Source organism: Erpetoichthys calabaricus, chromosome 9, assembly GCF_900747795.2.
Source record: "Erpetoichthys calabaricus chromosome 9, fErpCal1.3, whole genome shotgun sequence".
Classification (NCBI taxonomy): Eukaryota; Metazoa; Chordata; class Cladistia; order Polypteriformes; family Polypteridae; genus Erpetoichthys; species Erpetoichthys calabaricus.
Window position 1 is genome coordinate 15,818,105 of NC_041402.2, and position 25,848 is coordinate 15,843,952.

The following is a 25,848-nucleotide window of genomic DNA, read 5'->3' on the forward strand; positions in this document are numbered from 1 at the left end:
TGACGTTTATAAATCACAATCATATTATAAATACATGTGAAAGCACCTCGAACCCCTTCCTATTGCCTGCCTGGAACAAGTATGCAAATCGGCCTTTTAATTGTGCAATCATGATGCTGCAGCCAGGGCCGGATTTATATGAAAAGAGGCCCTAGGCTATTCCACTTATGAGGCCCTTTCACCTTCCATTTTTAAGTTTGTAAATTACATGAGAGATAATAAAATTTTGCTAACAATTTGAATGTAGGCCCCTCTTGATCTTGAGGCCCTAGGCTGAAGCCTAGTTAGCCTATAGGAAAATCCGGCCCTGAATATCTTGACACCAACACCTGCATCTTGTCTGCATTTGAGGAGTCTGCTTTGCATTAAAATGCGGAGTCGGGGAAAGGCGTAACTCCCCAGCACCTCAGTATTTTAATGCACTCTTGTTTATCATGGCAACGTCTTGCATGTTAATCTGGGAGGCAAGTAAGAATTTCACAATATTCTCTACGTGACAATATTACAATAACTATTAACGACTACTATTTTTATCACCACTATTCACATAGCGCTCACGTATGCTGAGGCAGTATTGAGTTCTCTATTAGGATAATCTTCAACTCTGGACACCTTTTAAATACACTCTAATGACACTAAATTCAGTTGTAAAAGTAACAGAAAAGAGAAGGTCACGCACCCCGCAGGTGATAATTTAAAAAATGTAATGTTTTAAATCAATTTATGACACCGCTGAAGTCGTACACCTCATCACAGTCCTGATTAACGGTGCGACTCGAAATCAATGCATCCCGCCCCCTGAAGCGCAGTACTATAACATAATTGGTTGTTAGGATAAATGACAAGCAACTCTTACAGGTAGGTTACTGGATAAAGAAAGATTGACACCCTAATGTAACAGAACTCTGACAGCGATTGGTTAAACCTGAATGACTGACATGTCACCCGCCTACATTCCAATGCCTTCTGGAGCCCCGCCTTTCTGCTGCAGATTGCACTCGGCGCTTATTTTAAATAAACTGTACTGTACGCTAGTAACGCGACTGGAAGCAGACGAATGAAAGACGAAAAGGCGTAGGAAGGGAAGCAAAGCAAAGAAGCAGACCCAGACAAACGGGATCGGTTTAATTGGAAAGCATACGTTACGAAACGCCTAGAAATGCATTCAGCTGGAGAAAGAAAAAGAAAGTAAGTTTGTTTGACTATTTGAAGCCGGGAAGGGGGAGAGCCGAGCAGCCCGTGTCGAAACCCTTTATACTACGTTGGACAGATTAAGCAGATCTGTTTAACGATAAAGATGTATTCTGTATTTTTCTTACTCCGCCGTTTTTCAGTTTTCTTAGTGTATTTTTCTGATTGCGCGTTTTGAATGATTGTGTTCCTCGTAACCTGTCTCTTTGACTGTTATGAACAGTGAAGTTAATCTCAGTTTGCACCTTTGCCAGCCACGTGAAAACAATGGCCTTGTTTAATTATTAATGAAAGCTTTGCACCGATGCAGGTACTTCTACTAGGTAGTTGTTACATACTCCGATGCACACGAATGGCCGGACAGTTTCAGTGGGTAAAAGTAAGTAGGTATCCATCCGTTTTCAGAACCCCCCGCTGTGCAATGTCACGGTCCCGAGCGGACACCCGCGTTGCGTCTGCTGAGATGCGAAAGGACACGCAGAGAAACCAGGAGAGAACATCCAAGCAGCACACGGGCATTCAGCTGTGGTTACCTGATTTTGAGTGGCAGCCGTCCTAAACCCAATGAGAACAAATAAAGCACAATCTCAAGATCAACTGGCATCCAGTTGGAGTAACACGGGATTTTATTATCTGTACGTAAATGGATCATTATAAAACTTGTATCTTTTCTAACAAACCCACAAAGAAGCAATCATTAATAGAGTGACTGAAATCAGAGTGTTTCTTGTAGCTGTTTTCAGATTTGGAATTCAACTGGTAGAAAATGCAGGATTCCATACATCAAGATCAATAAATCAAAACAAAAAATATACAATGTTACAAAATGTTCAGTTTAAATATGGACATGCAACTTTTTCCCAAGCTATTCTAAAGAAGAGGTCATCCATTTCGACAAGCATTGCAAATATGCCCTCTGGCAGCTACTTTACATTCCAAGCATGCAAAAAAACATAGGAGGCCCGCGTCTTCCTCAACTTTGTATCACAATTTATTGGCCAAACTGCATAGTGCTGTTAGGCCATGGACTGGCATCCTGCCCTAGTCTGTTCCCTGCTTTGTGCCCAGGGTTGCAGTGAGATGTCTCTCCTTTCCTGTAAGGATTGTTCATCTAACTCCTAAGTTTGTTATGCCATTTTACTATTGGAATTTGGAGTCATGATGTTACAGACAGAACTGGCTTTAAAGAGGATGAAATACTTTATTAAAGTGACACACAAAATTCTTGGATCCCCCCCCCCCCATTCATCCTGTTAAACCCTGCTGCCATGAAATATATCACCAAACCCTCCCTAATACCTGTCTTGCCCCTAGGCCCCCTCTCCCAAATTCAGACAGCCTTGCTCTTAGATTTAGTTTTAGAACCATGTATGGAGCAAATAATACCCGAATCTTTTTTTTTTTTTTGACCAACTAACTGCTAAATTCATTTATTAATTTTTTTAAGGCAGGTCTTGACAACATTATCATTATTTTCCCTTAATGAATAACAATAGTTAAATAAAAAATGTACTTTAAATTTATAAAGTGGAGGATACTACGCACCCATTCAGTTTCTTAATCTACATATTTTAGTGTGAAAAGTGAGAAGCCGGAGTCTCCGCCAGGAAAACTGGACATGATGCAGGAGCCAGCCCTGGGTAGTGCACAGTTCCTGGTCTTTTGGAAGTGGGAGAAAATCAGAGAACCCCAATTAAAATAAATAAATAAAGTATAGAATGGCCAATACAGGACGTTCATGTCAATTACACTTTAGTGATACTACAGGAAATAACTCAATGGAAATTTTTATAGAATAATACAATCCATTGTATGGTACAATGAAGTACATTTATGCAATATTCATTATGTACACAAAAAATTATAGTGAAGTGAAACGTACAGAAAATCAAATCACATGAGCAACATAAATATTTAATGTCAAGCTAAACATCCATCCATCCATTATCCAACCAGCTGTATCCTAACTACAGGGTCATGGGGGTCGGCTGGAGCCAATCCCAGCCAACACAGGGTGCAAGACAAGAAACAAACCCCAGGGAGGGCGCCAGCCCACCGCAGGGCACACACACATACACCCACGGGACAATTTAGAATCGCCAATGCACCTAACTTGCATGTCTTTGGACTGTGGGAGGAAACCCACGCAGACACGGGGAGAACATGCAAACTCCACGCAGGGAGGACCCAGAAAGCGAACCCGGGTCTCCTAACTGCGAGGCAGCAGTGTTACCACTGTGCTACTGTGCCGCCCCCCCCCAAGCTAAACACATTTGGTCAAATTAAGTAAATACTGCATAGACAGAAGATCGGAATGAGGGTAGCTTAATGTCTGTGTCTACATCATCCTTTACAGATCTATTATGTTGTGTGTTCATTTCTTTCTAATCCTCATTTAGCATGTGCTCTGGTGGTGAAACTGTTAAATTTCTCTATGGCAGCTATCGGTGAACTTCGGTCAAACTGTTTTTGAAGAATATGGGGGTATAAGGTGCTGAACCATACTGGACCGAAAAGAACAGGCCTGCACCTTGTAACAAGACAAAAACGATGCAACTTGTTTGGTGAAAATGGGTCAATGTTTTCAGAAGTTGTCATTGCACATAGATCCCAGGGTTCAGAGCTGATATCTCGAAAACATGATGTCCCCAAATGTTCCGTCTTTGCCAGGATGGATGTAGTCATCCACAAGCTCAGTACAATGCAAAAAAAACACATTTTTTCCTTCAGAAATTGCAGCTTTAAGATGTGAAAATCCACTTTGATTTTCTACAGAAACAAAATAATTCCATGCTAAAGTCAACTTTTCTTGACGTTTTGAACATCGCAGACTCAGAAGCTGAATTTAACACAATAGCAGATTTTTGACTCCAACACCAAACTTCCATTTACATAGAAGTAAAAACGAAAACATGCAAAGTGTTGACAGATGTACAGTAAATGGGGGTAAGAAATAAACCTAGCCAGAAAATGCATATACTGTATATACAGTAATCCCTCTTCCATCGCGGGGGTTGCGTTCCATAGCCACCCGCGAAATAAGAAAATCTGCGAAGTAGAAACCATATGTTTATATGGTTATTTTTATATTGTAATGCTTGGGTCACAGATTTGCGCAGAAACACAGGAGGTTGTAGAGAGACAGGAACGTTATTCAAACACTGCAAACAAACATTTGTCTCTTTTTCAAAAGTTTAAACTGTGCTCCATGACAAGACAGAGATGACAGTTCCGTCTCACAATTAAAAGAATGCAAACATATCTTCCTCTTCAAAGGAGTGCGCGTCAGGAGCAGATCATGTCACAGAGATAGAGAAAAGCAAACAAATCAATAGGGCTGATTGGCTTTTAAGTATGCGAAGCACCGCGGCACAAAGCTGTTGAAGGCGGCAGCTCACACCCCCTCTGTGTCTCTCTCTCTCTCTCTCTCTCTCTCTGCTCCTGACGAAGTTTGTTTTTCAATCAAAAATCAATACGTGCCCTTCGAGCTTTTAAGTATGCGAAGCACCGTGCAGCATGTCATTTCAGGAAGCAGCTGCACAAAAGATAGCAACGTGAAGATAATCTTTCATCATTTTTAGACGAGCGTCCGTATCGTCTAGGTGTGCGAACAGCCCCCCTGCTCAATCCCCCTACATCAGGATCAGAGAAAGTCAGCGCAAGAGAGAGAGAAAAGTAAGCTGGGTAGCTTCTCGGCCATCTGCCAATAGCGTCCCTTGTATGAAATCAACTTGGCAAACCAACTGAGGAAGCATGTACCAGAAATTAAAAGACCCATTGTCCGCAGAAATCTGCGAACCAGCAAAAAATCCGCGATATATATTTAAATATGCTTACATATAAAATCCGTGATGGAGTGAAGCCGCGAAAGGCGAAGCGCGATATAGCGAGGGATTACTATATGTATATATATATATATATATATATATATATATATATATATATATATATATAATATACAGTGCATCTGGAAAGTATTCATAGCGCATCACTTTTTCCACATTTTGTTATGTTACAGCCTTATTCCAAAATGGATTAAATTCATTTTTTTCCTCAGAATTCTACACACAACACCCCATAATGACAACGTGAAAAAAGTTTACTTGAGGTTTTTGCAAATTTATTAAAAATAATAAAACTGAGAAATCACATGTACATAAGTATTCACAGCCTTTGCCATGAAGCTCAAAATTGAGCACAGGTGCATCCTGTTTCCCCTGATCATCCTTGAGATGTTTCTGCAGCTTAATTGGAGTCCACCTGTGGTAAATTCAGTTGACTGGACATGATTTGGAAAGGCACACACCTGTCTATATAAGGTCCCACAGTTGACAGTTCATGTCAGAACACAAACCAAGCATTAAGTTAAAAGTAATTGTCTGTAGACCTCCGAGACAGGATTGTCTCGAGGCACAAATCTGGGGAAGGTTACAGAAAAAATTCTGCTGCTTTCAAGGTCCCAATGAGCACAGTGGCCTCCATCATCTGTAAGTGGAAGAAGTTCGAAACCACCAGGACTCTTCCTAGAGCTGGCCGGCCATCTAAACTGAGCAATCGGGGGAGAAGGGCCTTAGTCAGGGAGGTGACCAAGAACCCGATGGTCACTTTGTCAGAGCTCCAGAGGTCCTCTGTGGAAAGAGGAGAACCTTCCAGAAGGACAACCATCTCTTCAGCAATCCACCAATCAGGCCTGTATGGTAGAGTGGCCAGACGGAAGCCACTCCTTAGTAAAAGGCACATGGCAGCCCGCCTAGAGTTTGCCAAAAGGCACCTGAAGAAAATTCTCTGGTCTGATAAGACAAAGATTGAACTCTTTGGTGTGAATGCCAGGCGTCACGTTTGGAGGAAACCAGGCACCGCTCATCACCAGGCCAATACCATCCCTACAGTGAAGCATGGTGGTGGCAGCATCATGCTGTGGGGATGTTTTTCAGTGGCAGGAACTGTGAGACTAGTCAGGATAAAGGAAAAGATGACTGCAGCAATGTACAGAGACATCCTGGATGAAAACCTGTTCCAGAGCGCTCTTGACCTCAGACTGGGGCGACGGTTCATCTTTCAGCAGGACAATGACCCTAAGCACACAGCCAAGATATCAAAGGAGTGGCTTCAGGACAACTCTGTGGATGTCCTTGAGTGGCCCAGCCAGAGCCCAGACTTGAATCTGATTGAACATCTCTGGAGAGATCTTAAAATGGCTGTGCACCGACGCTTCCCATCCAACCTGATGGAGCTTGAGAGGTGCTGCAAAGAGGAATGGGCGAAACTGGCCAAGGATAGGTGTGCCAAGCTTGTGGCATCATATTCAACAAGACTTGAGGCTGTAATTGCTGCCAAAGGTGCATCGACAAAGTATTGAGCAAAGGCTGTGAATACTTATGTACATGTGATTTCTCAGTTTTTTTATTTTTAATAAATTTGCAAAAACCTCAAGTAAACTTTCTTCACGTTGTCATTATGGGGTGTTGTGTTTAGAATTCTGAGGAAAAAAATGAATTTAATCCATTTTGCAATAAGGCTGTAACATAACAAAATGTGGGAAAAGTGATGCGCTGTGAATACTTTTCGGATGTACTGTATATATATATGTGTGTGTGTGTGTGCCAGTGTTTCATGTAAGAGTTTTCCAGATCAGGAAGGATAAAGGATAGACCCTCTTTGTGTTATAAAACTGGAGCTGCGGAGTTTCTTGTGCATGCAGATCAGTGATCAGGGATACAGAATGATGAGAATATTACTGCTTCACAAATAACTGATGTTTTATGCCGGCGGTGGATATTTTAACTATAAACTGAAGGTAATTAAAATTGACTCATGTATGCATTGTATGCTATGCTCAAAAAGTATATTATTTCTTATCAAGCTTGTGCTGAAGGTAGGATATTTTTGTGTATGTGAAATCCTTGGACTAAAGCTAACTTTCTCCCAAGACTGAATTTTCTTGCAATCTCCTGCCTTGCAAGTAAATGACAGTAAATGCCCCGGGCATGTATTAGTCCTTTATAATGCTAACACAGGAGATTGCACGCTTAATCAGTAGTGTGTGCGTCTGATGTTGTGTGTGAATTTTGGGGGCTGTTTAATTATAAAAAGAGTTCAACATCGGCTGTTTGTGAAGTTAAAATATTCTGATCACTGATCAGCATTGAGAAGAAACTGTGCAACTTCAGTGTTTTCCTCCATTAAGATGCTTGTCCTTTGAGCAGACAAGCCTTGTATCTTTCCTGACATAGATCGCCCTTTAATGAAATACTGCCACAACAAGGAATACCAGAATCACTGTGCGGCTTTCTGTCAATGATGAACAAACGTTTCATAAGGTGAAAAAATGGGATATACTAAGGCTGCAATCAATGCTTTTTTGATTCTTTTGAGAAGTCTCTGTCATGGGAGGGACGCAGGAGCGAGTGCAACGAGCTGAGGCAGGGATCTGTGCGAGTGTTCTAAATGATGAAAGAAAAAAAGTGCTTTGGAATTGATGACCCCCAACCAAGACTGTTTACGAAATAAAACGTACCGACCGGTATATGCTTCTTGTATAAAATATATACAATAATGACAACAGTGATGAAGCGAAACAGTGAAGTTAAATTTAGATGGCCGCACTGTGCCAGTCTGTAAATCCCAACCGTTCTGTTCAAACCAATCTATATATCTGAATGGATGTTTCTGAACCAGTGTATATATCTAAACTTCTCTGTTTACTTATTCTTATCAAAGAATTTCAGCCAATATATACTGTACATCTCAACCAATGTGTATTTCTAAATGGATGTATTCAAACCAATGTATCTGAACAGATATAAATACGTATCTGAACCACTTTATATATGTACGAGCCAGTCCATTTTTTCCTGAATGGCCCCTCATAATATAGCTATATATCTGAGGCTAGGGATCTGTGTTGGAAGGTTGCCGGTTCAAATCCCATAAAACGCCAGAAGTGACTTCACTCTGTTGGGCCCCTGACAAAGGCCCTTAACCTGCAATTGATCCGTCCTGGGTATGACATTAATCTGAATCCAGCCCTGCAAGTGGGTCCTCCAAGCTGCAAGGAAAACAATGGGGTTTTGGTGGAGGTTTGGCACTCCAGCCACCGTAAAAAAACCTCACAATGTTCAGTGTGGTGATGAGGTGTCAATTGTTGCGCAGCTGCACTCGGTCCCAATCTGGGTAGCTTGTCGTGTCGTGTAATCAGCGCATGCTCCCAACCTTTTTTTTATTTGTTTTGTTTTGTTTTACAGTAAATCATCTATTTAAAGCACAAAAAAGAAATTTGCTTTAAAGACTTTGTGCAATTATGTGTTTTATCTATTTATTTTTTAAATGCCAGCCTACCTAAATTTTATGATATTAAATATAGTAGCATTTGCTGGGAGTTAGAAATGTTCAGAAAAAATACTTAAAATTGAAACATTAATACAGTGATCCCTCACTATATCGTGCTTCGCCTTTCGCGGCTTTACTCCATCGCAGATTTTATATGTAAGCATATTTAAATATATATCGTGGATTTTTTGCTGGTTCGCGGATTTCTGCGGACAAATGGGTCTTTTAATTTCTGGTACATGCTTCCTCAGTTGGTTTGCCAAGTTGATTTCATACAAGGGACGCTATTGGCAGATGGCTGAGAAGCTAGATTGCTTACTTTTCTCTATCTCTCTCTTGCGCAGACTTTCTCTGATCCTGACGTAGGGGGATTGAGCAGGGGGGCTGATCGCACACCTAGACGATACGGACGCTCGTCTAAAAATGATGAAAGATTATCTTCACGTTGCTATCTTTTGTGTAGCTGCTTCCTGAAATGACATGCTGCACGGTGCTTCGCATACTTAAAAGCTCGAAGGGCACGTATTGATTTTTGACTGAAAAACAAACTCTGTCTCTATCTCTCTCTCTCTCTCTCTCCCTGCTCCTGACGGAGGGGGTGTGAGCTGCCGCCTTCAACAGCTTTGTGCTGCGGTGCTTCGCATACTTAAAAGCCAAACAGCCCTATTGATTTGTTTGCTAGAGATTGTTTTCTCTATCTATGTGACATTCTGTGCTCCTGACACGCACTCCTTTGAAGAGGAAGATATGTTTGCATTCTTTTAATTGTGAGACAGAACTGTCATCTCTGTCTTGTCATGGAGCACAGTTTAAACTTTTGAAAAAGAGACAAATGTTTGTTTGCAGTGTTTGAATAACGTTCCTGTCTCTCTACAACCTCCTGTGTTTCTGCGCAAATCTGTGACGCAAGCATGACAATATAAAAATAACCATATAAACATATGGTTTCTACTTCGCGGATTTTCTTATTTCGCGGGTGGCTCTGGAACGCAACCCCCGCGATGGAGGAGGGATTACTGTATATTGCTGTGCTTTTTATATTAATTTATTTTATAAGTAATCACCGATTATTATAATTCATAATTTGGGAGTTTTATTTACATATTTTGTTAGTCATATTCAAGTTGCCCCCTCCCTATAGAAGAAAAATACAGAAAGATGGTGAGAAATAAAATATTAAACAGCACAAAACAGGTGGACAAAAACTGAAAATGGCACGAATGCTTTTATTGTTTTAGTATGGTCCATGAATTATTTAAAGAATTTTTGATGAGGATGGCCTCTGTAAAGTCTTCCTCATTGAGTAAAGTTTAATCTTGTGACAATATATGTAGCAAAACATGTCCTTTCTACTGCAGTATAGTAAGTGGTTTAGGTTTGCACCACTTAAGCAGAATGAAATGGTGAGCTAGCAATCCAGAATATTGTTGTCCAGTAAGACATAAGCTGTTACCCTTGGGTACAAGTGGAGTCTAAGCCAGGGTGCATTTGTAATAATCTGAGATATATAGTACATGCATTGTATCGTTTTGAACTAGTCTAGCCCATATTTCACACATTCTCAGGAAGAGTGCATTTATCTAGGGTTAAACTGTATTCATTGTGTGATCATATATCCATAAGGTCTTATTCCCAGTGCTACAATACATATTAATGTTATTAAACAACTTTGAAGCACTTTATTGTTCTACAACAGTGGATACAGTTTGGCTTTTTTGACACTGATTATCAGAATGACTCTTTTAATGTTGAAATAAAAATTACAAAGTTGTTGAAATTAATTACAAATATATAAATGCTCTCATAAGTATTCACCCCAGTTAAAGTAACACACCTAAATCCACACTATTGAAGCCAATTGGTTTTGGAAGCCAAAAAATTGGTTCAATAGATTTTAATTGTCTTGGGTTTTAAATGATTGCAGTATAAAAGCAGCTGAATGTGGAAGGGTCAGCTTGTGGTGAGTCAGTATGTTGGCCTAACCTGCACAGTGAAGACAAAAGAACACTCCAGGGAATTCTTTGAAAAGGGGACAGAAAAGCATAAGCCAGAGGATGGAGACAAGAAAATAGCCAAGTCACTGAATATCCTGTTAAATCGATCATTAATAAATGGAGAGAGTATGGCACAGCTTTAACTCTGCCTAGAGCAGGCCATCCACAAATCCTGAGTGATTGTGCAAGAAGCCAAGTGAGGCAGACCACTAAGAGAACTCTGAAAAAGTCAGTGGCTGAGATTGGACAGAGTGTGTAGACAACAACCATTGCCTGGGTGCTTCACCATTTGCAGCTTTATGGGAGAGTGGCCCCACAATTGGCCAAGAGAAACCCACAATTTAAAAAAATAAATAAATAAATAAAAAAAAAGTGACAATTTTGACAGAACCACATGGGAGACTTCGAATGATGAGATCAAAATTGTGCTTTTTGACCATCAGACTAAATGACATGTCTGGCATAAGTAAAACACAGCACATTGTCAAAAACAAACCATTACCACTGTAAATCATGGTGGTGCCAGCATCATGATGTTTGGACACTTCTCTGCAGCAGGCTCTGGAAGGACTGTGAGGGTACAGGGTTAAAGGAATGTAGCAAAATGCAAGGGAATCCAGAAGGAAAACCTGATGCAGTCTGCAAAAAAAAAAAAAAAAATCTGTACCTTTTGGGAAAGCTTTGTTTTCTAGCAGGAAAATAACCCTAAGCATAAAGCCAAAGGTACACAGGAATGGCTTTAAAACAGCAATGGTAATGTTCTGCAATGATTGAGTTAGAGTCCAGGGTCGCATGTTTAATGGCTTGTGTAGAATTCACACTAAAACATGACATACGGACAAAACTAGAAATGTGTGCACACACAAAACAATTCAGATGCATGAAACTGCGTAACCAAAGTTCTGTGCACTTTCCCTTTATAAATCCCAATCAACGTGAATTTTAATGCACATGCATGCGCCTACAGCTCCACCCCGACTCCTTCCAGAATTTTGCCTATTTGAATATGCACAGCAATATAAATAGCGCCTTCCTTTCTGTGTATTGTTAAAAGACAATGGTGAAAGCACGTGTGATAAAAGAAAAAGAAGAATTTCAGCGAATGCGAAATGCAGGTCCTGCTCAGTGAAGTGGAAGTATGGAAAAACGTACAATTTGGTTGCTTAAGCAGTGGTATGAACAACCGAAGGAAATTGATTGTAGTGCTATAGCGTGGCAAAGGCACTTAAAAGTTCAAGTTCAGAAAGTTGCACAATGCCTGAAATTAACAAAAAAAAAAAACAAGGTGTAAATAATTTGCATTGTTTAACAAGACAAACAAGCATGCAGTAGATGCAGTTTTACTGTTTATTCTGTTTCAGACAATATTCCAAAACTGGTGACCCCCGTGCTGGAGACATGAATCCACATGGTGATTGCCTTGTATGCTGCATCACATTTTCTCATTTCATATGCTACGTTGTTCTTCTTTTTCTTTTGGCTGCTCCTGTTAGGGGTTGCCACAGCGGATCTTTTATCTATATCTTCCTGTCTTTTGCATCTTGCTCTGTCGCACCCATCACCTACATATCTCCTCTCTCACCACATCTATAAACCTTCTCTTAGGCCTTCCTCTGTTCCTCTTACCTGGCAGCTCTATCTTTAACATCCTTTTCCCAATATACCCAACATCTCTCCTCTGCACATGTCCAAACCAACATAATCTTGCCTCTCTGACTTTGTCTCCGAACTGTCCCACCTGAGCTGACCCTCTAATGTCCTTATTTCTAATCCTGTTCATCCTCGTCACACCCAGTGCAAATCTTAGCAACTTTAACTCTGCTACCTCCAGCTCTGTCTCTTGCTTTCTAGTCAGTGCCACCGACTCCAACCTATATAACATAGCTGGTCTCTCTACCGTCCTGTAGACCTTCCTTTTCACTCTTACTGATATCCATCTGTCACAAATCACTCCTATCACTCCTCCACCCATTACATCCTGCCTGCACTCTCTTCTTCACTTCTCTTCCACAATCCGCATTACTCTGTACTGTTGATCCCAAGTATTTAAACTCATCCACCTTTGCCAACTCTACTCCCTGCATCCTCACCATTCCTCTGACCTCCCTCTCATTCACGCACATGTATTCTGTCTTGGTGGTCCTACTGATCTTCATTCCTCTCCTCTCTCTAGCATATCTCCAGCTCTCCAGGGTCTCCTAAACCTGCTCCCTACTCTCACTACAGATCACGATGTCATCAGCAAACATCACAGTCCACGGGGAATCCTGTCTAATCTTGTCTGTGAGCCTGTTTGTCACCATTGCAAATAAGAAAGGGTTCAGAGCCGATCCCTTATGTAATCCCACATATGCCATCTTCTTATCTTTTGTATTCTGTGTTGTCGTTCTGTGTTGCACTAATGCTATCAAGACAAATTCCTAGTACATCCTAGTGTACCTGGCCAATAAATTGAATTCTGATTCTGATGGACTTATGCATTCCATGTGGCTAACATATAAACAATGAGAAAGATGTCATCAACACCCCTCACCACCCCAAAGCCATTTGGGGGTCAGCATTGTGGTCTACCCTGTGTGCAGAACTGGCTACTTTATGGAAGCAAGATTTTTTTTTGTGCTGATTTTGGCAGTTATAGCTGTGACAAATAACCAGCAATGGAAATTGGGCATTGATATATTCGGATACTTTTTATGTATTAAAATATGAATATTAAGTAATGGGACAAAGTTTTGAAGTGCTCAGAAATTTAGGAGAAACAGTTAAGCCAAAGCAACACTAGCTTTGTCAGGACCTATATGGTAAAGAAAAATAATGGGTGTGTTTTTATAAGATTGATTTTTATATTAAATGAGTTTTTGTGAGGAGTCTTGGGTGTGGGTGGGTGGCTTTTTTTTAAATATGCAAGCTGACGATGTTTTGGTTTATAATGACCCCAAAGAAATGGCTATTGAGAGGACTTTGAAGCATGTTTAGCAAAGTTAGAAAGGAAAACCATATTGCATTTGATTATGGATTCACAGAACTCTGATTATGAAGGATTCCAGTCACTGCAGTATGATTGCAATGTAATTTTTATTATAAGGCTGAATTCCTTTTATGAAATTTCCTGTAAAATCTGAGTAAAACAAGAAATCATGTGAAGAGAATTTAATTTTGTTTTAATTTTTTATCCTTATGCCACATTAGCCTTGATCAATATTTGTGTGGTACAGTAACTAGTAGCACTCCAAATCAAAGAAAAAAAACACATACACAAACACCTTATTTTTACTTTAAAAAGTAGGAAATGATTAGGTCTTTAGATACATCCCCCTGAACAAACTGCAAGCTTTATTTTCAGTAATATATAGTGTGTTGTCAAGTACCGTAGATACTCGCGTATAAGTCGAAAAATTTATGCCTTAAAATTCATTCAAAAAAGCAGAATCGACTTATCCGCGGGGCAACACAATTGTCTATAGAATTTGGGTAATTACATTGTACACTCCTGCGGTGGGTTGGCACCCTGCCCGGGATTGGTTCCTGCCTTGTGCCCTGTGTTGGCTGGGATTGGCTCCAGCAGACCCCCGTAACCCTGTAGTTAGGAATATAGCGGGTTGGAAAAATGGATGGATGGACATTGTACACTCAACGCTTCACGGTGTTAAGTCACCGGTCATCTGCCGTTTCCCATGGTCTTTGAAATAATTATAAGCAATACTATTGCTAATTAGCTAGTTTTTTTTCTAATTTCATTAAATAATTCTTTAAACTGTGAAATACTTGAATTTGAGCATTAGCTTTTGCAGGTTTTGGATAACAAACATACCATTAGCTGCCACGTGCAATCAGATTTGGAATCAAAAGAACCAAGGCAACGCACGCTATCAATGCGATGCAAGTGCATCCCGCGATTCAAAAAATTTCTCTGCCTACGTGTTTGTCTCGTCTGACAGTAGCTGAAAAGCAGCATCAGGAGAGAGCAGCCTGAAGTAGTCCAGCAGTGGGTGATCTGTCGTGTCCAACAACAAGCCATGCTGTCTTGTGAAGTCCGGTAGCCAGTTCGGCTCCCACGGATCAATGTCTGGGTATTCCTCCCACGTGAACCTTGCCATAGCTGCATTGGCTGCGCGAATGCGTTCAGCTGGCACGGCATCGGCTGGTGTCCGATCAGCTGATGCCGGCTTCTCACTCTCTTGCTCGATTCCTGATCACTGTCAATAAAATCCGATTCTGAAAAATCGGAGTCCGACTCAGCGTTAATGTGCAACACATCGTCTGCTGAGTGTTTTCTTTTCTGCACTCGCTTCGCTCCCTTGTGACATATCGACGCTATCTTGCCTTTGAGTACATTTCGCAACTCACGCACACGCAAGGATAAGTTGCCGAGTCAACGAGTCTAGCATTTCTGCAAGCACAGAGGGAATGCCTGTGACGTGACAGTGAGTTTTGTCGCCATTAACAGCTGATTGTGGCCCTCTATCTCCGATAGCTGTCAAGTTTTACCCTCGACTTATCATAACAAATTTCGTAATTTTCGGCTTAAACAATACACTCGACTTATTTGCGAGATCGACTAATACGCGAGTATCTACGGTACTTTGTGGATTTTGGGGGCTTGAATTTTGTGATGATAAACAGTACTGGTTTCATAGCCAGAAATGGTGCATTTCAGTATGATATCTAATGATGGTTTGAGGTTATTCAGTGCAGGTCTTAACATTTACAAGTATTATATGACCTACAGTAAACTGGGAAGCTAAACATTGTTTTCTAATAAAGGGAAAATATGACTGCTTTGCTATTCATGACAAACACTTGTTTTCAGTTCTAGGCAAGCTAGAGCTGCAAGAGTTTCGGAGACTGAAAGCGTGCCACCTCTTCAAGTCCAAGTTCCTGCCATCCGAACTGCAATGAGAGTGAGAAATAAGTCATACCTGAGAAAGAAGAGAAGAATTAATCCATCTAGCTTCAAGGGGAAAGGTAAAATAATTTGGAGAGTGTAGTAATGCACTTTCAAATACAGGGTGATGCATTATCTTTGCTGCTGTTTTTGTTATATTTGTTGGATTTTCCAAATATACAACGTGACAATAAACTGATTTCTTTAAGCATGAAAGGCTTAGCCAGAACTCTTTCCATGAATACATTTTTAACTGATTTATGCTGATGGATAAAAACATGTGCATAATAGATCAAACATCTATGCAAAGAGCTGAAAGCTGCACTCTGGAGAAGGCCCTCTTCAAACTTGACACAGCTGGAGCAGCTTACTCAGGACAAGTAGGCCATAGTACCTGTTGACAGGTACGGAACTCTCATGGAGAACTCCAGGACTTTCTTGTTGGCAGTAATTGCAAAATCTAAAGGATGGGCAACAAAATGTTAGGTGAAGGGTCCCATCATTTATGTGTCCATATCATTTTCATTTGTGGTATTATTTGAAATATTCTGTTGATTCAAAACTTTAAAGCAAAATCTGATTTTGATGTTAACTGCAGAATAAACAGTGATGAGTGTCTGTTACTTTTGTCAGCTTCAAGTTATTTCAGAGATTATTGTGTGTTTTATTTTTTTTCGTGGAGGGATACAAATTTGTTAATGTCTGCATACTATAAAGTTCTCTTTACGTTTACAGTGATTTTTATAAATTTGCAGGTAAGGCATACAGTCTGTTTGAACCATTATAGGACTTTAGTACAAACAGCTGCTAACATCGAAATGATTGCGTGTGGCTACAACATTTTTAAAATGGGTTTTTATTATGTGGCTTTTTACAGTTGGATAACATCTTTGTGAAGAAAATGTTAATTGACTTGAACTGGCTTGTATTCCATACATCTCTATATACGTATATAAAATCCAATGTCTGTCTGTATGTCTGTCCGCTTTTCACAAGAGAACTAATTAACGGATTTAGATCAGGTTTTTTCTATAATTTGCTTGAACATTCAGGTTGATTTCGCGACTTTTCTCATCGCACTAAGTTATCATAGTTCGTCTGCGGTACCGATTTATTTGCGCGAATCCAAGAGACATGCTGTGGGCCGAGGGGGAGGAGGCGGGGCTCTCCTCACTCACGTGCCAGCCTCAGGGCGTATCTTGCATCTGCTTAGGTAGCGAACAAGAGAACTACTTAATGGATTTAGATCAGGTTTTTTTTTTCTATAATTTGCTTGAACATTCCGGTTGATTTTGCAACTTCTCTCTTCACGCTAAGAATCACAGTTCACTTGCAGGAGTGATATATTTGCGCTAATCCTAGACAGAGGCTGAGGGGAGGGGGAAGCGTGATGTCAGTCTACCTCTGTTTTGGAGCGTAACTTGCCTCCGCTTAGCTGGAGTACCTTTTTGTTTGTTTATTTTTAAAGTTTGTCCTGTTTCACTACTATGCGGGTGGAGCTGCGGTAAATGGCTTGTTATTAATATAATTGTTAATTTTGATTTTTTCTCCTTGTTTCGGTAGAAGAGATCAAAATTGAATTGGCTATTCAGCCAGTAAAATGCTAAATCACCATTAATTAAATGAATCATGTGCATCATGAACATGTATGTGAAGTGAAGTTGGAGTAGTAGCCATTTGAAAGAAGCAATATGAAGGTTGCTGTGTGTGCAGCCAAGGCTGATAACACTTGTTGAATGTTTTCCCAAAAAGACTGTTAACATAACTGATATCAATTTTAAAGGAAATTTAATAGTATACAATACATTCTAAGGTGGCAGAGGAAGTGATGGTGCCTCACAGTAAGGGGACTGGTGTTGCTTCCGTTTTGGAGTTTACATGTTCACCCCGTGTCCACTAGGGTTTCCTCAGGGTGCTTCTGTTTCTTTCCACAGTCTTAAGACATGCAGGTCTGGTGAACTGGTGTTGCTGAATTATCCACTTTGTGTTATGATTGTGTTCACCCTGTGATGGACTGGCATCCTGTCTAGGGATTGTTTCTTCCTTGTGTGTGATACCTGTTAGGATAGGTTCCAGCTGCTTAGGATCAGCAAGTTTGAAAAAGGATGGATAGATGGACAGTGCATTCTTTAATAACCTCTTGGTACCCGTAGAATTTGGCTCATTTCATTGATGTTATACACTATTTGAAACTGGAAAAAATCAAATTCGCATTTAGAGGATCTCTACAAAACTTTTTCAGAACCTGGCAGGATCTAATCAATAATGTTTTAGAATAAGCATTTAAATTGAGGAAGCAGGTTCTCTCCCCTCTTTTACTCCATTTATCTATTTACTTATTTTTACTAGCTTAAAGTTTTACTCAGCTGGCCTAGCTCTCTTTCTCAGGGGTGGGGGTTTATTTGTTTCAAACCTATTTTTTGTAAAACTTGAGTTATTTGTATGTAATGTTATAATTTGAGTTTAATAAAATCAATAAAATAAAAAAAAAATAGGAAATTGGCTCATTTTAAATATTAAAGAAGATTAAGTAAAAACACAGGACTAAAACTTGTTTGCACAGCAATTTCACATGTGCAATGTCTATTTCCTAAACAAGAAATTAAAATGAATTATTTTAAAGACTAATATTTTGAACATCTGTCTGTATTATAGTAAATATAAGTTTTTAGCAGTGGTCTTAAATCCAACTTTTAATTAATACATATGTGTAGACGGTGCTTAGCAGGTAGATGACAGTAATTGACAAATCATTTGAATTTTAGTGAAAAGTGAAAACTCCATATTTGAAAAAATTAGCAACATTTGAAATAGTGTTAAGATCTTGATAATTGAATTTACATTTTCACAATATAGTAGTGTTTTGAAGTGAAAATTGTAAAATATTATGCTTTGCCAAAAGATCTAGTTTGAAGAGTCTAGAATTGGTGGAAAATAGCCTGAGGCGTACTTGTCATTGGTTACAAAAGGCATGTGTGAAAGTATTCTGCTGTAGTTAAGTGCATCAGGGTCTGGGTCTGACTTCTGAATTATAGGTCTAACAATAACTAATCTCAAGACATCAGGGTTACATTGGAATAACATTAGATGTTGTAATATTTACCAGCAGTGTTTATGCTATTATTTTCAGCCATCAAGACCTCAATTGCAAACAAAACACAGCAAACCTGCTTCTCAAAATCTAACCATTACCTTCAGTATGGATAGAGAAGCCTGCTTACTGACTAGGTACAATATTACAGCTAGTACTATTGCTGTCTTGTGTATAGAGTACAGAAAAATGTTTACTTGCATATCTGACCACCATGCACTGTAAGGTGTGAGGTTTCTGTCTTGCATTTGAAACTGCAGCCTTTAAGTCCCAATTGCTTGCTATTTACACCTTGAATTCTGGGATTAAATCCAGTGTTTACCTTTCTTCATGCATTTAATTATCAATTGTAAGTGGTGATGTTAACAAGTGTGAAAGGGCCTTTAGGTGTGGATGAGATAAAATAGGTGTCTGAATCACTAACTTGATGCTTGTGAATGTTATGATATTAAATTGCGGTAGGAAGTGTAGATTTGTACCTTTGCTGTGAAATCATAATCTGGTCCAGCTTCTCCTCTTTGTTATACTGCTTTGAGTTATACAGAAGGTGTAGATGACTGAAGACGGTGATGAAAGTGATGAACCATCATATGTAGTAAGCTGAGCCATGTCATGTGTTTATTCACGTAACTGGACTCTAAATGAAAATTAATTCTTTGGGAATGTTTTGTTCTTGATTTACAGTATATTAACTTTTCCTCGACCAAAGGAAGTGTAATGTACTATTTTTTTTTTCTTTTCATCATCCAACCTTGTTTTCATTCATAGCATGTATTGTTAAACTGCATTGGGTGAAAAATAAATGATATTGTCAATTGTTGTATTAGCCTTCCAGCATTTTTTCTGAAACAAATAATTTTATTACTTGCTTGCTGACCTTCATAATTACAGTAACACTTTTTTATTTTAATGGTAATAATTTATAAACTTAAAACAACTTCAACTCGAAAGTTAATTCCACTGTACCTAGGTTTCCTGTCATAGTGGCAGTATGTCTGTTGTAGGCTTACCTGATGCAATTTGTAGCATCACCATTAGAAGAATAACTAATGCCATTACTGTCTTAAATATTAAACAGTTCTAACTATATTGGAAACTAAATAAAATGCAGAGTGATATAATCTGGAAAATATCTGATCTCGGTTTAAAATATATTAAGACTATGTATATATAGTCGTACTCCTGGAATAAATCCATCCTATTTCTGGCTATGCACTCACATTTAAATGTTTTGCACAAAATTATGTATACTAAATGAAGCATGCGTTAGCTGATTGATTGAATATAAATGTTATACAGAATGCACTAATATATATATATTTGTGTGTGTATATATATATATCCATCCATCCATCCATCCATTTTCCAACCCGCTGAATCCGAACACAGGGTCACGGGGGATCTGCTGGAGCCAATCCCAGCCAACACAGGGCACAAGGCAGGAAACAATCCTGGGCAGGGTGCCAACCCACCGCAGGACACACACAAACACACCCACACACCAAGCACACACTAGGGCCAATTTAGAATCGCCAATCCACCTAACCTGCATGTCTTTGGAATGTGGGAGGAAACCGGAGCGCCCGGAGGAAACCCACGCAGACACGGGGAGAACATGCAAACTCCACGCAGGGAGGACCCGGGAATCGAACCCAGGTCCCCAGATCTCCCAACTGCGAGGCAGCAGCGCTACCCACTGCGCCACCGTGCCGCCCGTATATATATATATATATATATATATTTATTTATTTGTATAATATATATATATATATATATATATATATTATACAAATAAATAAAAATATATATATATATATATATATATATATATATATATATATATATATATATATATATATATATATATATTATACAAATAAATAAATATATATATATTTTTATATATATATATATATATATATATATATATATATATATATATATATAGGGCGGCACGGTGGCGCAGTGGGTAGCGCTGCTGCCTCGCAGTTGGGAGACCTGGGGACCTGGGTTCGATTCCCGGGTCCTCCCTGCGTGGAGTTTGCATGTTCTCCCCGTGTCTGCGTGGGTTTCCTCCGGGCGCTCCGGTTTCCTCCCACAGTCCAAAGACATGCAGGTTAGGTGGATTGGCGATTCTAAATTGGCCCTAGTGTATACTTGGTGTGTGGGTGTGTTTGTGTGTGTCCTGCGGTGGGTTGGCACCCTGCCCGGGATTGGTTCCTGCCTTGTGCCCTGTGTTGGCTGGGATTGGCTCCAGCAGACCCCCGTGACCCTGTGTTTGGATTCAGCGGGTTGGAAAATGGATGGATGGATATATATATATATATATATATATATATATATATATATATTATACAAATAAATATATATATATATATATATATATATATATATATATATATATTATACAAATAAATATATATATATATTATACAAATAAATATATATATATATATATATATATATATTATACAAATAAATATATATATATATTTATTTGTATAATATATATTTGTATAATAGCAGTGATAGCTCACTAAATTAAGTTACTGAAGTTCATTTTTGATGTTTTGCAATTATGTTTAGATACATTTACTAATCCATGTTAAATTTTTACTGTTCTTACATTTCCATACATTTCTATCAGCTTTATAATTTTCTCTAGATGTTTTTGATTTTTTTTTCTTTTTGAAATTGTTTTCTGTTTTAATATTTTAATATTAAATTAAGCCTTACTGTACTTTTAACTATTACTTGGGAAGTCACCTGTGTATCAAGTTTCATTTACAGTCTATTTAAAAACATTCTTGACACTATGACCATTAGTTCTCTGTTCTTTCTGATTGCCTGTCTGTCTCACTACTGAGTCAGTCAGGGGCTTGTCTTTTGTTTTCAGTTAGTTGTTTGTATTAGCAACCAAGTCTTGATGAGTGCAAAGAAAACCTGGATTGGAGCCGATAGGGCTTGGATCAAGAGGTGGATCTAGTGATTCTGCAGCATGTCACCTTGTTTAAATGATTAATTTGTTATACAAATAGAAGGCAATTGTTACATATATTCTAAAAATTAAATCAGAAATGTAGATACTTAATATTTTACACTGTTACAGATTAATAATGTAGATATGGCCATATTTTTCTCAGTTTTTATTCTAATGAAAATAATCTAGTAACCAATGTTTGGAGATTGGCTGGAATTATGCATTACAAAATATACTGTGAAATATAGAATTGTAAATACGGACATACTGTTTTTTAATTATGCATTACAAAATATACTGTGAAATATAGAATTGTAAATACGGACATACTGTTTTTTAATAAAGTGGATTCCTAACAGAATATTCTATATCTCCAAGTACATTTAATAAATGGCAGATACTTTTATTTAAAAAGCCACTTTCTAAAGAACATTTAATTAAAGTGGGGCATATTCATCATTTGGTATTTAAAGAAACATTTTTGTGTTCACAATTGTGCACTTTAATGTCTTCATTGTATTTGAGACAGTAAATATATATTTGTTAATGCTGTGACATTAAATTGTTATGATCTTAAATATTTCATCAGGTATTTTTTTGATTCATTTACGTTTAACTGATACAAAGTATTGCCTCAGTAATTCCATGCCATCTGAGTCCATTGCATGTTTTACAAGCTGCATGCTACTTAGATACCCTTTCATGAGCCCTGCATAAAATAAGGCTGATTTACGCCAATTGAACAGCCAGTCAAACGCCTGCATAGTCAGGTGGAAAATCAATATTCAAATGTCCGTCCAATCCAGGAGCTAGCTGCTGGGTCCCCCATTCAAATGAAAGGCGGCTGAAGGGGTCTCAAGAAAACTGAATTCCCTCAGCAAGAAACTGTAACGGCTGCTAAGGTTACAGAAAAGGGTGTTTTATAGCGGCTTCGGATTTCAGACCCACAGGCACTTGTAATCATGGACTGTTCTGCTATTCACAGAGTTTCTCTGTACAACAAGCTTTCAGGAACTGTGGGTTCCAGTTTTCTTCTGCAAACATTTGGTGAGTGCTTCTGTGGTCCGAAGATACTGGTAGAGTTTAATTGATTGCCTCTTCTTTTATTTGGATAATTTTGGTTGATTGAAGTAATGTTGGTGAGCTGCAGCCTTGCATTTGCCATATTTTGAGCTGAGTGAAGTTACTGTAACAGCCTAGTGCTAAAATAGACGGTCTGGACATAAATTCACTTTTGCCATTCATTTTTGATTCTTGCAGATTTGCAGAATACACATAAAAGTAATCAAGGGGATACAGCAACCAACTTAATACATCTCAAAATAAAAATGTCATAATGGGGAAATACACACATTAAGCCACAACCTTTAATGAAAGAAAACAGTTATCTCATCTCAGGTCAAATGTTATAAGCAAATGCTTCATTGTCCTAATCCTATGCAGAAATGTCAGTGCTCATTATATTTCTAGTTGCAGCGGTTTCTCTGTAAAAACAGAATACTATTAAAGTGATACTCATATTTGAAAATATTTTGTAGAAATTGAATAAATTGACATCTTAATAATTTCACTGTTTTGCAGTTTGTAGCATTTTATTTATATATTTAGAGAGTCAATATTGTTATTGTTGACACATTAAACATCCTTTGCAGCAATATATTGCAAAATATAAACCTGTATAGTTAACAGAATGTGTGACGATGCTCGGCTTGAATTGGAGTAAAAGTGGTAGGGGTATTGTGCAGTTTTGCAGAACAGTACAGGACTTTTGTGAAACAACTTTTTTTTTGGACGCTAAAACACAATTGTCCTCTTCTGTTTGGCTTCTGTTGAAAATCATTGTTTATTAATTGGAGTTCACCATTTCTTATATGGGTAGGGTCTGGGTTTACTCCTATTGTAAAGCTTTGCCTAGCCTGATAAGTGTGCTTCATGTACTATTTGTGCACCATTTCAAAACAATTAATAATCGTTTCTGTATCCACAAAACAAGGGCCCAGAATTTCCCAGTGGTGGACACTGTAAATAAAAGCATGTAATTAGATAGATAGATAGATACTTTATTAATCCCAATGGGAAATTCACATTATCCAGCAGCAGCATACTAATACAATAAATAATATTAAATTAAAGATTAATAATAATGCAGGTGATAAACAGACAATAACTTTGTATAATGTTAAATGTTAACGTTTACCCCCCCGGGTGGAATTGAAGAGTTGCATAGTTTGGGGGAGGAACGATCTCCTCAATCTGTCAGTGGAGCAGGACAGTGACAGCAGTCTGTCGCTGAAGCTGCTCCTCTGTCTGGAGATGATACTGTTTAGTGGATGCAGTGGATTCTCCATAATTGATAGGAGCCTGCTGAGCGCCCTTCGCTCTGCCACGGATGTCAAACTGTCCAGCTCCATGCCAACAATAGAGCCTGCCTTCCTCACCAGTTTGTCCAGGCATGAGGCGTCTTTCTTCTTTATGCTGCCTCCCCAGCACACCACCGCGTAGAAGAGGGCGCTCGCCACAACTGTCTGATAGAACATCTGCAGCATCTTATTGCAGATGTTGAAGGACGCCAGCCTTCTAAGGAAGTATAGTCGGCTCTGTCCCTTCTTGCGCAGAGCGTCAGTATTGGCAGTCCAGTCTAATTTATCATCCAGCTGCACTCCCAGATAATTAAAGGTCTGCACCATCTGTACACAGTAATAATTAGTAATAAGTTATTAAATAATTAATAATTAATTAATTAGTAAGTAATGGGTACTAAAACTGCAATACATTGTTCTAGATTTTTTCAGGTAGTAATATTTATAGTATAGCTTATTAAACGGTTTTGCTGAATTTTATAACCGATATTTTCTAGATTCTGGAATTTGTAATTTGGTATGGACACTTTACCGCTATACCTGGGTCAGTCACACTCTTCTGTTTTGTGTGACTGGCAATGCATCTGACCTTCAGCCTTTGCTTTGTGGATGGTGATCCTATATGAGGGTTCTATGCAGCTTTTTTGGGCTGAGTCTGACCGGGTTACGTGGGTCACCTGGCCCCCCAGGCACTTGTCCTTGATGTGGATTCCTGGCCATGGAACATTAGACCAACTCATCATAACTTGCACAGGCACTGTACTTGATGAGTCAAGGGAGTTTGCCAGTCCTGTCTGGAAGTGCTTTATAGATTTGGATGCTGTATACTCCATGGTATCTTGTGAAAGTTGCTACAAGATGTCACAAACTCCACAATGAGCCATAGCAAGGTTTGGGGCAGCCACCCGTATATTTGGTTTCCTGGCTACAAATTGTAGGTAAATGATAGCACTGATATGTACAAACTGGAGTCCAAAACAGAACTGAGGGAATAGGGAAACGGTGGAGGCTTTTAAAGGTCAGGGCAAGAAGTGACATCAAGGGGGCTGGAGCCGGGAAGGCCTTCCTCTATAGGTCCGGACCTGGAAGTGACGTCAACAGGGCCAGGTGGAACTTCCCGTGAATGGTCTTCAGGAAAGCGAAAAAAAGAGTCAGACTCGGAATTGCCCTCACACAAGCCCTTTAGCTTCCTCCCTTGCGCACGTGTGTGACAAAGAGTATAAAGATCTCGGGCCACTACTTTGTGTTATACACTTCCTGTGTTTTTGGAGTAAGAGTTGTGTTTACAAGCCTAATATTAAGTTGAGATCGTAAACTTTGGGTGTTAGAGTCTGCCAAGGGGGCAGCTGGAGGGTTTGGAGGGTATCCAAACATGGAATATAAAGGTTGCTTCTATGCTTATTGCAGATGATTGTTCTTTTGGCCTTATCAGACTATAATCTGCAGTGCACATGAGAAGGTTTTGCAACTGAATGTGATTTGCTTGGGATGAGTAATAACATCTCCAAATCTGAAGTCACTATGTTTTTGTGGTAACGAATTGTCATGTTCTCTGAAATTAAGGAGTGAGCAGCATTACTAGGTGGAAGCTAGTGATCACAACATTGACTAACAAATTGGTGCTGTAGTAGCAGCTTTATAAAAGTTGTACTTGACCAATATGGTTAAGCATGAGCAATGTCTGTGGATGAAGCTATCAATTTACTGGTCAGTCTACATCTTTATTCTTACCTATGGCTCTGTGCAGTGACTGAAAAAAAAAGAACTTTCTATGCAGGTTTTATGGGATCACAGTCCATGATAGGTTGAGAAGATTGAGGAAATTTGGGGGAACACTGAATCAGAACTGCTGCTGTTTAGGATTGAGAAAAGGATTCAATTTCATTTCAATTCAGTTTATTTTTGTTTAGTGTTCTTCACTGAGAGGCACGCTCAGAGCACTGTCACAAGTTCACAGGTAAAATGCAGTTAAATCTTTACGTAATGCATGCACATAAAGATGTGGATTTGTTTAAACA

General features: G+C 39.0%; 1 protein-coding gene across 2 annotated transcripts in view; it reads left to right on the plus strand.

Moving 5' to 3' along the window:
• Window positions 1-1,020: 1,020 nt before the first annotated feature.
• The window catches only part of rgs3a (regulator of G protein signaling 3a), a 459,798-nt gene continuing 434,970 nt past the window's right edge, over window positions 1,021-25,848 (plus strand). The window contains exons 1-2 of one of the 2 annotated variants that reach the window (XM_028809166.2): window positions 1,021-1,188; window positions 15,325-15,479. In XM_028809166.2, coding sequence (XP_028664999.2) covers window positions 1,160-1,188; window positions 15,325-15,479 — 184 coding nt within the window. In that variant the 5' untranslated portion in view covers window positions 1,021-1,159. The remainder of the gene's footprint in view (window positions 1,189-15,324; window positions 15,480-25,848) is intronic. The other variant, XM_051931938.1, reaches the window with a different exon arrangement.